The sequence below is a fragment of the Convolutriloba macropyga genome, chromosome 9 (assembly GCF_964194025.1).
Source record: "Convolutriloba macropyga chromosome 9, txConMacr16.3, whole genome shotgun sequence".
Lineage (NCBI taxonomy): Eukaryota > Metazoa > Xenacoelomorpha > Acoela > Convolutidae > Convolutriloba > Convolutriloba macropyga.
The window spans coordinates 12,470,662-12,483,537 of record NC_134476.1 but is presented as its reverse complement, the minus strand read 5'-3'; the positions used below and the strand labels follow the sequence as shown (position 1 = coordinate 12,483,537).

The 12,876-nt window shown below is 37.2% G+C and overlaps 1 protein-coding gene across 5 annotated transcripts in view; it reads left to right on the top strand.

Moving 5' to 3' along the window:
• The window catches only part of LOC142345614 (calcium-transporting ATPase type 2C member 1-like), a 65,900-nt gene that overhangs the window by 27,855 nt on the left and 25,169 nt on the right, over nt 1-12,876 (top strand). For all 5 annotated transcript variants that reach the window (XR_012759349.1, XR_012759347.1, XR_012759350.1 and 2 more), the window contains 6 exons: nt 4,427-4,618; nt 4,971-5,295; nt 5,623-5,756; nt 6,328-6,509; nt 6,992-7,060; nt 7,389-7,505. Coding sequence is in view for 1 of the 5 variants with exons in the window: in XM_075397755.1 (XP_075253870.1) it covers nt 4,427-4,618; nt 4,971-5,295; nt 5,623-5,756; nt 6,328-6,509; nt 6,992-7,060; nt 7,389-7,505 (1,019 nt within the window). In the remaining 4 variants the exon portion in view is untranslated. The remainder of the gene's footprint in view (nt 1-4,426; nt 4,619-4,970; nt 5,296-5,622; nt 5,757-6,327; nt 6,510-6,991; nt 7,061-7,388; nt 7,506-12,876) is intronic.

Here is a 12,876-nt window from a genome sequence, read left to right as displayed (position 1 = left end):
GGTTATTTTCATTTTTAAAATTTCACTAGAGTAATGTGACGTGGAAGTTGAAATAAGACTGCATTGTACGGTTATAAAAATAGCATTGCCTTAAAAAGTCTCCTACTTTCACTTCGATAATGGCAACAAATAGTATAATGGCAGTAAATTTTCGGTTTGTTGTTATACAATCGTTTATTTCTGGTTAATAGCCGGCATCGGCCTCTCAACGGCTATTTTTTAGGCGTTCTCCTTTTTTACAATTCAAAGAATTTGAGTTGTATTGGGTTGCTATCGTTCTTTTCATAGCTGCGAAGCTGTCAGCTGAGCGGAGTTATATTGCGGTGCTCTTGGTTTTTTGTTTTGTCGTCTGACGCTCTTTTTCCTTTTACATTTGTGCACACAGCAAGGCTGAAAAAGGCAAATTTCCTGAATGACTTCTTCCTCTCACTAACGGCGTTTGCGCGCGTGACGTCATTTCTCATTCTCTCTAGCAAAGGTTTTAAGATAATTTGTGTGATTAAATTTTGATCATACGTGACTTACCTCACTCAATAAAATGACTTTTGCACTTCAAAAAGTTTGATTTTAATTAGTTTATGGTCAAAGGAACTCATATTGTGCAGTAAAGGTTCCAAATGAAAGACTTCTGCGGAATGAATTTTAACAAGCTTTATTAGTTTATCGCTGAATGTTTTTTATACCTAGCTTTTTGAACGGCGTAGATTTTTGTTTCAATTTAGATCTGTATCTGTTTCTATCTCCATTATACGGCACGCAAGTCTATTCTTTCGCAGCTATTCCGGCAATCTGCCGGCTATGTTTTAAGATCTGTTTACACACTTTCATGATTTTTGAAGTCAAATTGGAGTAGTGCTTTTGGTTAAGCCGAAACAAAAATTGGAGCGAAAAAGCTAGTGGTTTTGCGGCGTGAATTTTTTTCTACTCTGTTTCAACCCCCGTGCCTAGCGGGCATATATCTTTTATGCCTCCAGGCGCACGTGTATTTTCTAAACTTGAAGTGCTATATAACAACTCATAAATTGTAATTGTTGGTCATGAAAAGCTGGGGCGAAAACCGAAAAGGTCCATTGTTTTCACTCTTTTGATGTCAATGAGAAGTCAATTTGGACTATTTATTTAAATCCCATTAGGGTAGTCTAACGAGCAAAAAGCAGGTAATTTAAAGCATGCATTTTTGAACTGTTTTGAAATTTTAATGGGGCAGCTAATGCTTTTTGACTTTTTATCTGTTCTCATAAATTTTTAATGAATTTTTTACTTTTGCCCGTATTTATCTCTTAGAATGTTTTGTCACCTAGAATTCTCACTTTAATGATCATCTATTTTCGAATGAGGCTCAAATGAAAGTAGTTAATAGATAGTTTCAGTTCATAGCTACTGGTTGTTATGTGTTCAACACTTTGTTCTCCAAATAAGTGAATTCTTTGGTGTTGCCCACATCTGTTGTTTTTAATTGCTCTCAAACGAAGTTTGTTGCTATTGTATTAGTCCTGTCGGTCTTTTTATGCGATTTTTTGCTTGACCGATTTGTAGTCGGACCCATTTAACTTGCCCTCAGAAACGGGATTAACAGGTGGGCATTAAGTGCTCTTGGAGCCTTTCATCTCACTAGTCTCCAAGTATTTCGGTTTACAGAAACTGTTTTGGAGACTTATACTTATCGCGTGAAGGGCGGTTCTTAGAGGTTGAGTCCCGTGCAGTGAAAAACCGCCATCCCATCGTTACCTCCGTTGAATTCTTTGGTGTTGCCTACATCTGTTGTTTGTTCCGTCACCTGATGTCATTAATGGCATGTCTTATGGGCTTTCAAATAGGGCATATTGGAATGCGTTACTGCTTTTAGTTCGTAGCTGTCGGTTTTCATTAGTTTAAACTATTTCATGGTAATTTGAGTTTTGCATGTAACTAATGTCCTTTTCGGTGTTCTGTTGCTTCATCTCATTGATTGCAGGTCCTATGGGCCCTCTAATTAAAGAGCCGTACGATGATATATTTAGGTTTCCAGGTGATATTTAAAGTTTTTTGGCTGATTCTATTTCTTTTTCATTTGATAATAAATTCTTTTGGGCCGGAAATTTTTGTTAATTGCTCGCGAACGACGTTAGAAGCAATTATGTAAACGTGCGTTTTTTGTAATGCAAAATGTTTGCTTGATGCTTTTGCGTTTTTGTTCTAGAATATTTTTTGACTCCTGGAGTGACAATCAGTTTTATCTCGATTCAGTTCTTCATTTTTGAGTGATGTAATTTGCTCTCGTTCTAATTTAGTTGTCAGGCTGCTAACTTAGAGGTCCGGGTGCAATTCCCAGTGGGGAAGTTTTTTTTGCATCCATGAAACATTTAACTCGCCCCCTCAAAAAATTACCCCGTCTGTCTTTCGAGAGCAGTTTATCCGGCCTTACTCTGTTTTTTTTTCTTTCTTGCTAATGAAGCATTGGCGTTTTAAGTGTAAGTTTGAAGTGATTGCTTTTGATATTTGTAACTTTGACACTATTTTTTCGTCGGCCTCTTTTGACTCTCTTTGTCTTTTTTGAGTTTTTAATAAGTTATTGTGATCTAACGTGTTTGCTGTTATTTTTGTCGATTTCTCACTTAGCGTGTTTAATGAAAAGTCTGTTTTTGTTTTAGTGTGATGTAAGTTATTCTACTTAGCGCCTTCCGTTTGTTTTACTGCTTTTGCTCATTGAAAATTTTTTTTTGATACAATCGATCACTTAGTCATATTATCGACAGATCTCTTCTGAGCATGCCTTATTATTAGATTTAATTGAATGAGCGTAATGGATTTAGATGAGAACTTAAAATTTCAATGACATTCTTTGATCTCACAAAAACACGTTTGATGTTCCTTTTGTTTTTAGTCATGTGATTATATAGGCATTGTGGAGTATATGTGCTTTCTGCAAGCAGATAGATTTTATGTTTCTAGGGGATTCAACAAATTGGAACATTTCGTAATGACTGACGTCATTCTTTCAAAGACATTTTTTCGAAGTAATTTTGTTTTCATCCTAAATTTTGTCTTCATTGGTTTGGCTCAAATTTAGTTCTGTGAACTTCAAATTTAATTCTGCGTTCTGTGAACGAGTATTGTCAACAGTAATTGAAATTTTGTTATCGGATTCCAGGTCTCTGAATAAATTGGTTTCCGAAAAAAGAATAGTAGTTAAATCTTTAGAATTTTCTTTTCGTTTTCTCGATGTACGTTTATTTGCTTTCATAATCATCGGAAGTGTCTGATATGTCTGATTTTCGGTTCCAGGTTTTATTCAATTTTTCGTTTCTGATTTTAGGATTGTATTGGTGCGCTGTCTTTTTTATAAGGTTTTTTGCTTATTTTTCCATGACTTTGAGCTTATTCTTTAAAGTGCTTAGTGTGCTGAGTCTGCTAGGAAATCCTAATTTAAAGTTGAAAAGATCAGTTTTAGTTTTTGAGCCTTAAATGGTTTATTTTTTTGGTATTTCGTCAATTGATTTTTGTTAGATGGGCAATAATTTAACGTTTGTAAAAGTTCATAGAGGTTTTTGCTTTCAAACTGATGTTAGTTTTTGCTTTTTTTTGTTGAAATTTTGTGAGTATTTTTAATTCGCTAATGAGGATTAGCAATTGTAGTTGTCCTGTGGTCTTTTTTATTTGGTTTTTCTCTTGACCATTTTTTTACCTATTTGACTTTTAGTCCTCAAGCGGGGGATAAACTGGTATCGCTCGGAGAACATTATGTGGCCGAGTAGCTCTCTTAGAGTCTTAAGCCCTACTACCCTCCTTAAATTTTTCACCCCCAACGCCCCTCCCGGCACCCCCTCCACCCTCCTCCAACCTGGCATTTTGTCTATCCTCTCGTCCAGCTCTCCCACAACCCTAACCCCTACTCCGCACACACACGCTGCTCTGCTACCAATTTTGCTCTACGGTCGTTGGAGGGAGAGCAGCAGTTTGCGCGACGTTAGTCGTATTTGTTTAAGACTTCATGCATTAAGTTTTCAAATTTCCTTAGACTAGCTGCTAAATGGTATTAGTAATTAAGCTTGCTGTTCTCCAATTTTAAGGCCGAAATCAGCATATCGAATTTAATGAAACTCTGGACCGAATTAGAATACTTTGTTACCCTTAGGCTGTCTTCCCTTGCTGTCAAAACGAAAATTTAGATAGGTTGTCTTTAATTTTCTCTTTACTGTTCTCTTACCGTTTCAATCCAAAAGTTGATCAGCGGTGTCAACGGGGAGTGACAAGGCAATGATAACCAAATGCAAAAAATCTAAGACTTGAAAAAATATTCCTGTGCCCTAGTATCAAAAAATTTGTCTTAGAATTTATATAAAACATTTTAATTTAGCAAAAAATCTATTATAGATGGGCGTGTTCTGAACCGCGTTGAAACGTATGAGTTGATGTCTGTTAATAATATGATAGTGATCTGCTACAGGCTGGGTGTCTGTGCAATGACGCTGACTTCAAGGACGGTTACCTGTTGGGTGCACCAACTGAAGGTGCTATTCTGGCACTGGGCAAGAAGTATGGACTGGGAGACCCCAGACATCTGTTCAGACGCACATTCGAATACCCATTCAGCTCAGAGAACAAGTGGATGGCTGTCAAAGGCATCTACGTCAACACAGTTAGTCACATCTTAATTTACAACCTCTAAAAACAGGAGCTTTGAACTATAAAAAGTTAAGATCAAAGGTACAAGCTTGGTGTTGCCTTGCCTATTTGCAACCCTTGGTATTTGCAACCCTCAGGCGAATAATTGCCGCTTACTTATCCAATCCTGATATTTGTAATAACGGGAACAGGTATGACGGGAAGGACCCTAATTTCTCTGCAATCCATTTTCGTTCTTTACCTTGACGTAGTTTGATACAAGAGTAGATAGTTGAGTAAGGTTAAGTTTTTTATCATGACTGGTCGTGAATCACTTGATTCATGTTTGCATTGATTGCTGAATTTGTATTTGTTCACAATTCTAGGAAGAGGAGGTGCTGTTCATGAAGGGTGCCTTGGAAAAAGTCCTCACACAGTGCACACACACTCTGCAAGCCAACAACCCAGTGCCTCTTACCTCACACCACACCCAGGAGTTCATCCAACAGTCCAGGGAAATGGGATCTAGGGGACTCAGGGTTGTTGCTATAGCAACTGGCACCGATTTGGGCAAACTGACCCTCCTGGGTCTTGTGGGTATCCATGATCCCCCGAGACCAGGTGTGAAGCAGGCTATTGATACTCTGAAGCAGAGTGGAGTTAAGGTCAAAATGCTCACTGGAGATGCTGAAGAAACTGCCAGATCTATCGGTGAGTTTAATATTTTCCAATCGGTTAATATTAATATATAGCTACGAGCTTGATTAGATTATATTTATGGACACTCAACGTAATTTGAAACGCCTGCGCAAGATTTTCAATGCAAGTCTGTATTGACGTTACAGACTTGACGATAACTCAAACGATAACTTGACGATAACTCAAAAATTTGACGATAACTCAAACGAAAAACAAAGGAAGTAGAACAACAAAAAGAAAAGGGAAATTTTGTACGTCAAAGTATCGCGTAAACTTTTATAGGACCTGAAAGAGCGAAATAGAAGACCATATTGATTTTTAACAATTTATTGTTGATAGCAATGACGCTTGGTATCCTGAGCCCGCTGGACAAGTGCATGTCTGGAGATGAAGTAGAGCGAGTCACAACCAAATCTCTGGCTGAGATAATCGAGAATGTGTCTGTCTTCTACAGAGTCAACCCAAAACACAAGGTTACAAGATTTAGCTAAACTAGAATAGTGCTTTGCGTTTGGCGATGCCAGAGGGCGGGCGTTGATAGACCGGGTCAGAAAAGACTCGGAATGGAACCTTGAATCACTTTCCTATCACGCTCAGTATAATATGCGACTATAATTGTCATTTTTACGCCTTTATAACCGTCATTTTAAATCGTTATGTCAGGCCACACCTTTTGTTAGGCCAAAATTTCAATTAGTTTGTCCACACAGTCGTTTAAAAATAGAAATTTTAAATACAGGGAAACATATGCGTAGGCTTTAAAAATCAAAATCGGATCAAATGTGGAATTATCATGTTGGATGATTTGAAAAAGAAAGAAGTGTTCCTGTATGCATGTCAATTTTGTGCCAATAGTTGCTATTAATATTGCTGTTATGGTTAATGATCTTCTTATAGAAGTTCTCTCTACGCTACCTCCAAAACTGCGTTAGACGTTAACTTTATCTGTTTCGAAGAAATGAGATTTTCAGATCAATAAAAAAGACGAAGAGCTATAACTTAAAGTTTTTATCTAATCAATCTGAAGGTTTATGGATATTTCAGGTGAAGATTGTGGAAGCTCTCCAGAGTCTGGATTACATGGTCGGCATGACTGGAGATGGTGTGAATGATGCAGTGGCTCTCAAACAGGCGGACATTGGAATCTCAATGGGCAAAACAGGCACTGATGTCTCAAAAGAGGCTGCTGATATGATTCTGGTTGACGATGATTTTTCAACTATTCTGTTAGTGTTGATTTTCATCATGGATTTTCAAGGATTTAAAAAACGTGTCAAAAAGGTGTTTAGGATTAAAAAAACGAAGCACATTAAATGTTGAACGAAGCATTAAACAGACAGTACCTAAACGAACTGTTTTTGTGTAGTTTTCTTTGTCTTTCTGGATGATATTTTGAGAATCGAAAGTAAAAGGAACGCATAGATATGAAATCACTTTGATGATTTAGAATTGTCTGACCATTTCACTATGGGCAGATCTCGAACTCTACTGCAAAGACACAACATCTTGTAAAAGATAATGAAGATTTATTTCTACATACAGAATGGTTGCTAGCAGCTTCTAAGTCATTGACAAGAACGTTATGATAAAGATTTATATAAACTTGCTGTTGATCTTGTATTATATGCTGTCATAATCGGCAAGGTAAGGGGAAACAGATTCAGTTTCTTTTTCGTATTGTGTCTATGAACTTTGTTGTGTTGTTTAGGAGTGCCGTGGAGGAGGGTAAATGTATCTTCTACAACATCAAGAACTTTGTCCGGTTCCAACTTAGCACGTATGTATCCTGCATCGACCTTTCTAGCAATAAGACCACTTAAATAAAAGTAGAATTCTATTTGCTAAAAATACTGATGCTTGCTAATCGCCCCTTGCCGGAATGCAAAATTGTTTCTGAAGAATGCTTCGAAATGAACTAAATGGGGAAGTTGAAATTTAAAAATTGTGAGATTTTGTAAACACGGGATGCTAGAACAATGTTTGACTTTCTCATGGCTTATTGTGCGGTTTTCTTGTGCCTTTAAAGTGCCTTTAATCTAAGTTTAATAAATATATATCATCTCACGTGCTAGTTGACATATAATGTGGTGTTGTGTTCTTTTTAGGAGCATTGCTGCCCTGACACTAATTGCGACCTCAACCATCCTGCAGATCCCGAACCCACTCAATGCCATGCAGATTCTGTGGATCAACATTATCATGGACGGACCACCTGCCCAGAGGTAAGAAGCAGTAAATAACCAGTGTTTTGGAGCTGAGTGTGAAATCCAATCAGGTATTAAATCAGTCTTGTTTCTGCAACCGAGACAAAGTGAAGAGAGAAAGTTTTTAGCGTTCAATTGCTCTCGAACGAAGTTTGAGGCAGTTAAACGTGTCTTTTTACGACTCGAAGAGGAGTATTGAGATTCTACGGTTTTTTTAAAGCTAAAGTCCTGATTTGAAATTTGTCTTTTGTTTTCGAACATTGGTTCTGTTTTAGAACGTTGACTTCTGTTTTCAAACATTGGACATTAAAAGTAGCTTAGTTTGTAATGTTTGATAACTAAGAACTAACGATAATATTCAAGGTTAAAAGGTCATTACCAGAATTTTTGATCCCATATAAGTCCCTTCAACCTATCTAAACTACCCCCCACCACTTAACTACCCAAAACTGAGTTTTTCACACTATATATTGCTTTTTAATTGCTCTCAAACGAAGTTGGTAACAATTATATTAATCATGTCGCTCTTTTTTATGCGATTTTTCGGCAGCGCCCAGCGAGCTTTAAGTGCTCTTAGAGCCTTTCAGCTCACTAGTCTCCTCGTATGCGATTCACAGAAATTGTTTTGGAGTCTTATACTTATTGTGTGAAGAGCGGTTCTGAGAGGTTGACCCTCACCACCCCCACCCCACCACAACCCTCCTCCCACATTAGCACACTCTTACTTTATCCCCCCTTCTCACTCAGCCAAGCCCCCCTTCCCACTGTTGTCCCCACCCACCCCCCACACTGTTGCCCTCCATCATCCCCCGGTGCACCCCCCCAGCTGCGATCACCTTATGCCCCTTCAATTAAGCTAAAGCTAGCCTCATCAAACTGTGCTAAACAAAGTCAACCGCTTGCCGGTCGTTTGAGAGCAATTCGCCCGACGTTAGTCGGTTATGTTTTATTTTCATATCTCTGAAATAGGTAGGGTGAGTTAAGAGTTTTTATTGCACGACTCTTCTATTCGTTTCTGGTATTCTACTGGCTACGTTTTTACATGCAAAATTTTTTTGCCTGTCTTTGCGCTTTTGTTCTAGAACATTCTTGGACTTCTGAAGTGACTTTTCACTTCATTTTTGAGTGACCTCAATTGCTCTCATTGTTTGTTGCTAATATAAAATTGATTGAGCCGTTGAGGATGAAGGCCGTTGTAGCTTGGTATTTCAAATGTGAGACTGCTGTCCTGAAGGTCGCTGGTTTGAAGCCTATGATGTCGATGTTTTGCACCCTCAAAATTTTTAACCTACACCCCTTACATTATTTTACCTACACCCCTTATTATAATAGTTTAATGCCTTATTAATTGCTCTCAATTCAATTTCATCGCAGTTAGTTTGGTTATACTTGTGTTTAATTGATCTCGAACGATTTGTGAAGCATTATTGTATACGCATGTCTTTATGCAAATTTTTTGCATGAACTTTTTTGGAATTTTTCAGGAATATTCCTCCCTTTCAAGTGACTTTTTAAAGATTGACTCGATTTCTGTGTGATCTCACTTGCTTTCAACCTGAAATATCGTTTTGCTAAAAAATAAATGCGATTGTGAACTATTGAGTATGAAACCCGCTATATCTTAGTGGTAAAAATGTCAGAATGTAGTCCTGAAGGTCACGGGTGCAAACCTTTTGAGGTCGGATTTTTTTTGCACCCATAAAAAGATTTCTGTAAGCTACACCACCTAAATTAAGTTGCCGCCGACTGCCGTTGGAGAGCAATTCATCGACATTAGCGTGTTTATTATATCTGCGATAGCTATATTCGGTGCTCATGTTTTTTCTTCGTCGTCTCTTCTCGTTTTACATTTGTTCTAGAACATCCTTTTGCTTTCGTTTTTCGGTAACTTTTTGACGCTTGATTTCTTGCTTTTTGCGTGACTTCAAAAATTGCTCGATTGCAGAAATCGTCTCTGGCTAAAACAAACTTGATTGTGAGCTAAGAGGTGGCGGGCCTGAAAGCCAAGTCGTTAATGCTTCTGGTTCTTGCGCCGGGGATTGGGTTTCGAATCTCTCCGTTGTCAAAACTTTTTGCGCCCCAAAAATGTTCTCAATGATACACACCCACACCCTTTGAATTAAAGTTTTTAAGGTGACCGCGATATTCTCAAGTCATTTCTGTATCTGTTTCTATGTTTGTTTTACGGCATGCAAATCTATTTCGCAGCTATTCCGGCAGTCTGTCGGCTATGTTTTTTAATAGCTTCGATGGCCTTGCAGAACTATTATTGGCCTTTTCTTAGTATTTTGCTGTTTATTTGGTCGTCAAGTTTTTAATGACCAGTGACTCTCACTTCAAATCAGCTTTTTGCTCATTTATTCATAAAATTTTTGAAAAATAATTGCATGTGTGACTTCCTTTTTCTTGCTTATGCAAGGTGTTGTTGTTCACTCAATTTTTCGCTCTCTCAAATGAGTTTTTGGGACAATTCAATTTCGATTTTATTCTCCAGTGACTTTTTCGAGCAGTTTTTCCTGATCTTTGCGCCACCGGAATTGCGCAAATTGTTTGTTGCCAAAGTAAACGGTCGTAAGATAAGCTATTACAAGGCCACAAGAGAGAATTCAAAAAGGTGTATTAATTTTTGCATTTTGTTCAAGTTTTTTTTGCATAAAGTTTTTTTTTGAAGTTTTTGATCTCTAGGAGCCATGAATCCTTTTTATCTCGTTTTGAAAATATTAATGTTATTTAAAGAATTTTGTTCTTTTTGAATTTTTTTCAATCTTTAGGGGCCCATGGAGCCTTATCCCCGCTTGTGTTTGTGTCAGTGGGTAAACTGACGATGCATAAATTTGTTTTTGAGGGCATTTGCTCAAAAACAAACATGTTTGGCTATTTTATTCAATTTTGAAAACATTTTTTTTGCCTGTTTGTATCTTAGATGTGCAAACAGGTTTCTGCTACCGTGTAATTTAGTTATTCGGTATTTTTTAAAGCAAGATTGATGTGATTTTGTTAAGTAGGAATAATTTAGAAAGATTTGCAATAATTTTGTAATTTCAAGCTCTCAGTTTTACCATTTTCAATTTTGAAGAACAATTTTAAACTCAGGTGGTCAAAAATTTTTTGAGGTTGTTGCTGTCTCACGCACAAAACAGAAGTGCAATTTTAGTTTTAAGGACATTGACGTAATGATTCCGTGTTTTTACTAGTTTCTTTTTTTTCTGTTGTTGCCTGCTTCTGCCTATAGATTCATTCCTATGTATCTAACAAATTTTGCTTTTGTTTCCCAGTTTCCTTTTTTGGGCCTTGTGACAGTTTTGATGGAAACGTATAGTATTCAACGAAATTATCTTGGAAGTGTATACTTTTTGAATGCTGTTATTGTCTAAATTTGGTGAACTATGTTTGTCTCTTGGATTCGTAATGTTTGATTCGCCGTGGTGTGATGGTCAGATAGTGGAGTTTTTGGGTCTTCATTCAATTCTTTGGATTCTATTTCATGACTTGTCCTATGTTTTTTGTCGTCTGACGCTCTTTTTTTGTTTAATATAGCCGCACAGCAATATCTGGGGCTGTTATTGGCCTTCACTTGGTTTTTACAATTCAAAGAATTTGAATTGTATTAGGGGCGCTGTTTTTTTAAGATCTGTTCACACTTCCATGATTTTTGAAGTCAAATTGGAGTTGTGATTTTGGTCACGCCGAAACAGGAAGTGGAGCGAAAAAGCAAGTAGTTTTGCGGCGTGAAATTTTTTTGCTCTAAATTTAAAGTAGAGAGAGAAAATTCGCTTTCTCTGTAGTGGTTTTTTGTTCACATGCGGCAATTTCACTTTGATTTTTTACTGTTTTTATAGCTGCGAAGCTGTAAGCTGAGCGTAGCTATATTGCGGTGCTCTTGGTTTTTTTGTTTCGTCGTCTGACGCTTCATTTTCGTTTTACATTTGTTCTAGAACATTCTGTCTCGTCACCGCTTAAATGGCTTTTTCGCGCTTGATTTCACGCTTTCTGCGTGACCTAAATTGCGGTTATTCAGAAACAGAATCTGTTCCTAAAACAAGTTGATTGTAAGAAAACAGATTGTATGGTCCGACAGCCGAGTGGTTAAGGCGACTGGCTGTTAATCCGGAGATCGCCGGTTCGAGACCCGACAGGGAAAATTTTTTTGCACCCAAAAACAACCTCCTTTGAAATAATCTTGTAAGTTTTATAGGCGGCGGCGATAACTATTATCAACTCACTTCTGTATCTTTTTCTATCTGTATTTTACGGCACGCAAGTCTATTTCGCAGCTATTCCGGCAATCTGCCGGCTATGTTTTTTCAATTTTCTGTATCGAATTTTTTTCTAATTGGTTTTCCCAATCCGTTCATAGTTCATTTTAGACCTAGTTTTTTTTGTTTGAACCAAATTTCCATTTCTCGCTAATGTTTTTTTAGCTGATTTTTTTAGAAATGGTTCTTTCAATTCACTCATAGTCCGTTCTAGGTCTAGTTATTTTTGTTTGGTTAGTGATGAAAATTCTTTAAATTGTATGTCAGGACTTGTCCTGCTATGTTTTTTTTTATTTCGTCAAGATTTTTGTTACGACCATATGACGTCACAACCACTTAAAATCTGCCTTTTGTTCATTCGTTCATGCAATTTCATCTGAAGTGCGTGCGTGACGTCATTTCTCACTCTTATTGCAGCGAGTTCTTGTGTTCATTGGCGTGATTAAGTTTTTGGTCACGCGTGACTTACCTGACTCTCAAAACTTTTTCCTTACTTTAATTCAACGAGATGAGGTCAAGTGAGTGTGTGTGTGCCACTCTAATTGAAGGTTATTTGAGATCAGTGAATAGAGGCAGCAATAACTTATACAGGTTCTTACTCAAAATATAACATCTCATCCTTTAATTGAAAGCGTATTTTTGTCTGTCTTTTTTACTGTTTTTTTAGGCTGCTGATCTACGAAGCTATTGCGGCTGTTTTCTGACAATCTGCCAGCTATATTTTACATTTGTTCACTCAGCAAAGCTAATAAAAATTTCTGAAAGACTTCCTCTCACTAAGGTGTTTGCGCGCGTGACGTTATTTCTCACTCCTTAGCCAAAGTTTGTAGGTCATTTGCGTGATTAGATTCTGATCATACGTGACAACTCACTCAATAAAATGGCTTTTGCTTTTTAATACTTACTTTATTTGAAGGTTTAATACTTTTAATACTTACTTTATTTAGTTTAAGGTCAGAGGAACCCATATGTTTAATAAAGGTTCCTAATAAAAGGCCTCCGCCTAATGAATTTTAACAGGCCTAATTAATTTATCGCTGATGATTTTTACATAGCTTTTTGAGCGACGTCCATAAATTTTTAAACTTTTATCTGTATCTGTTTCTATCTATATTATTCGGCGCGCCAGTCTA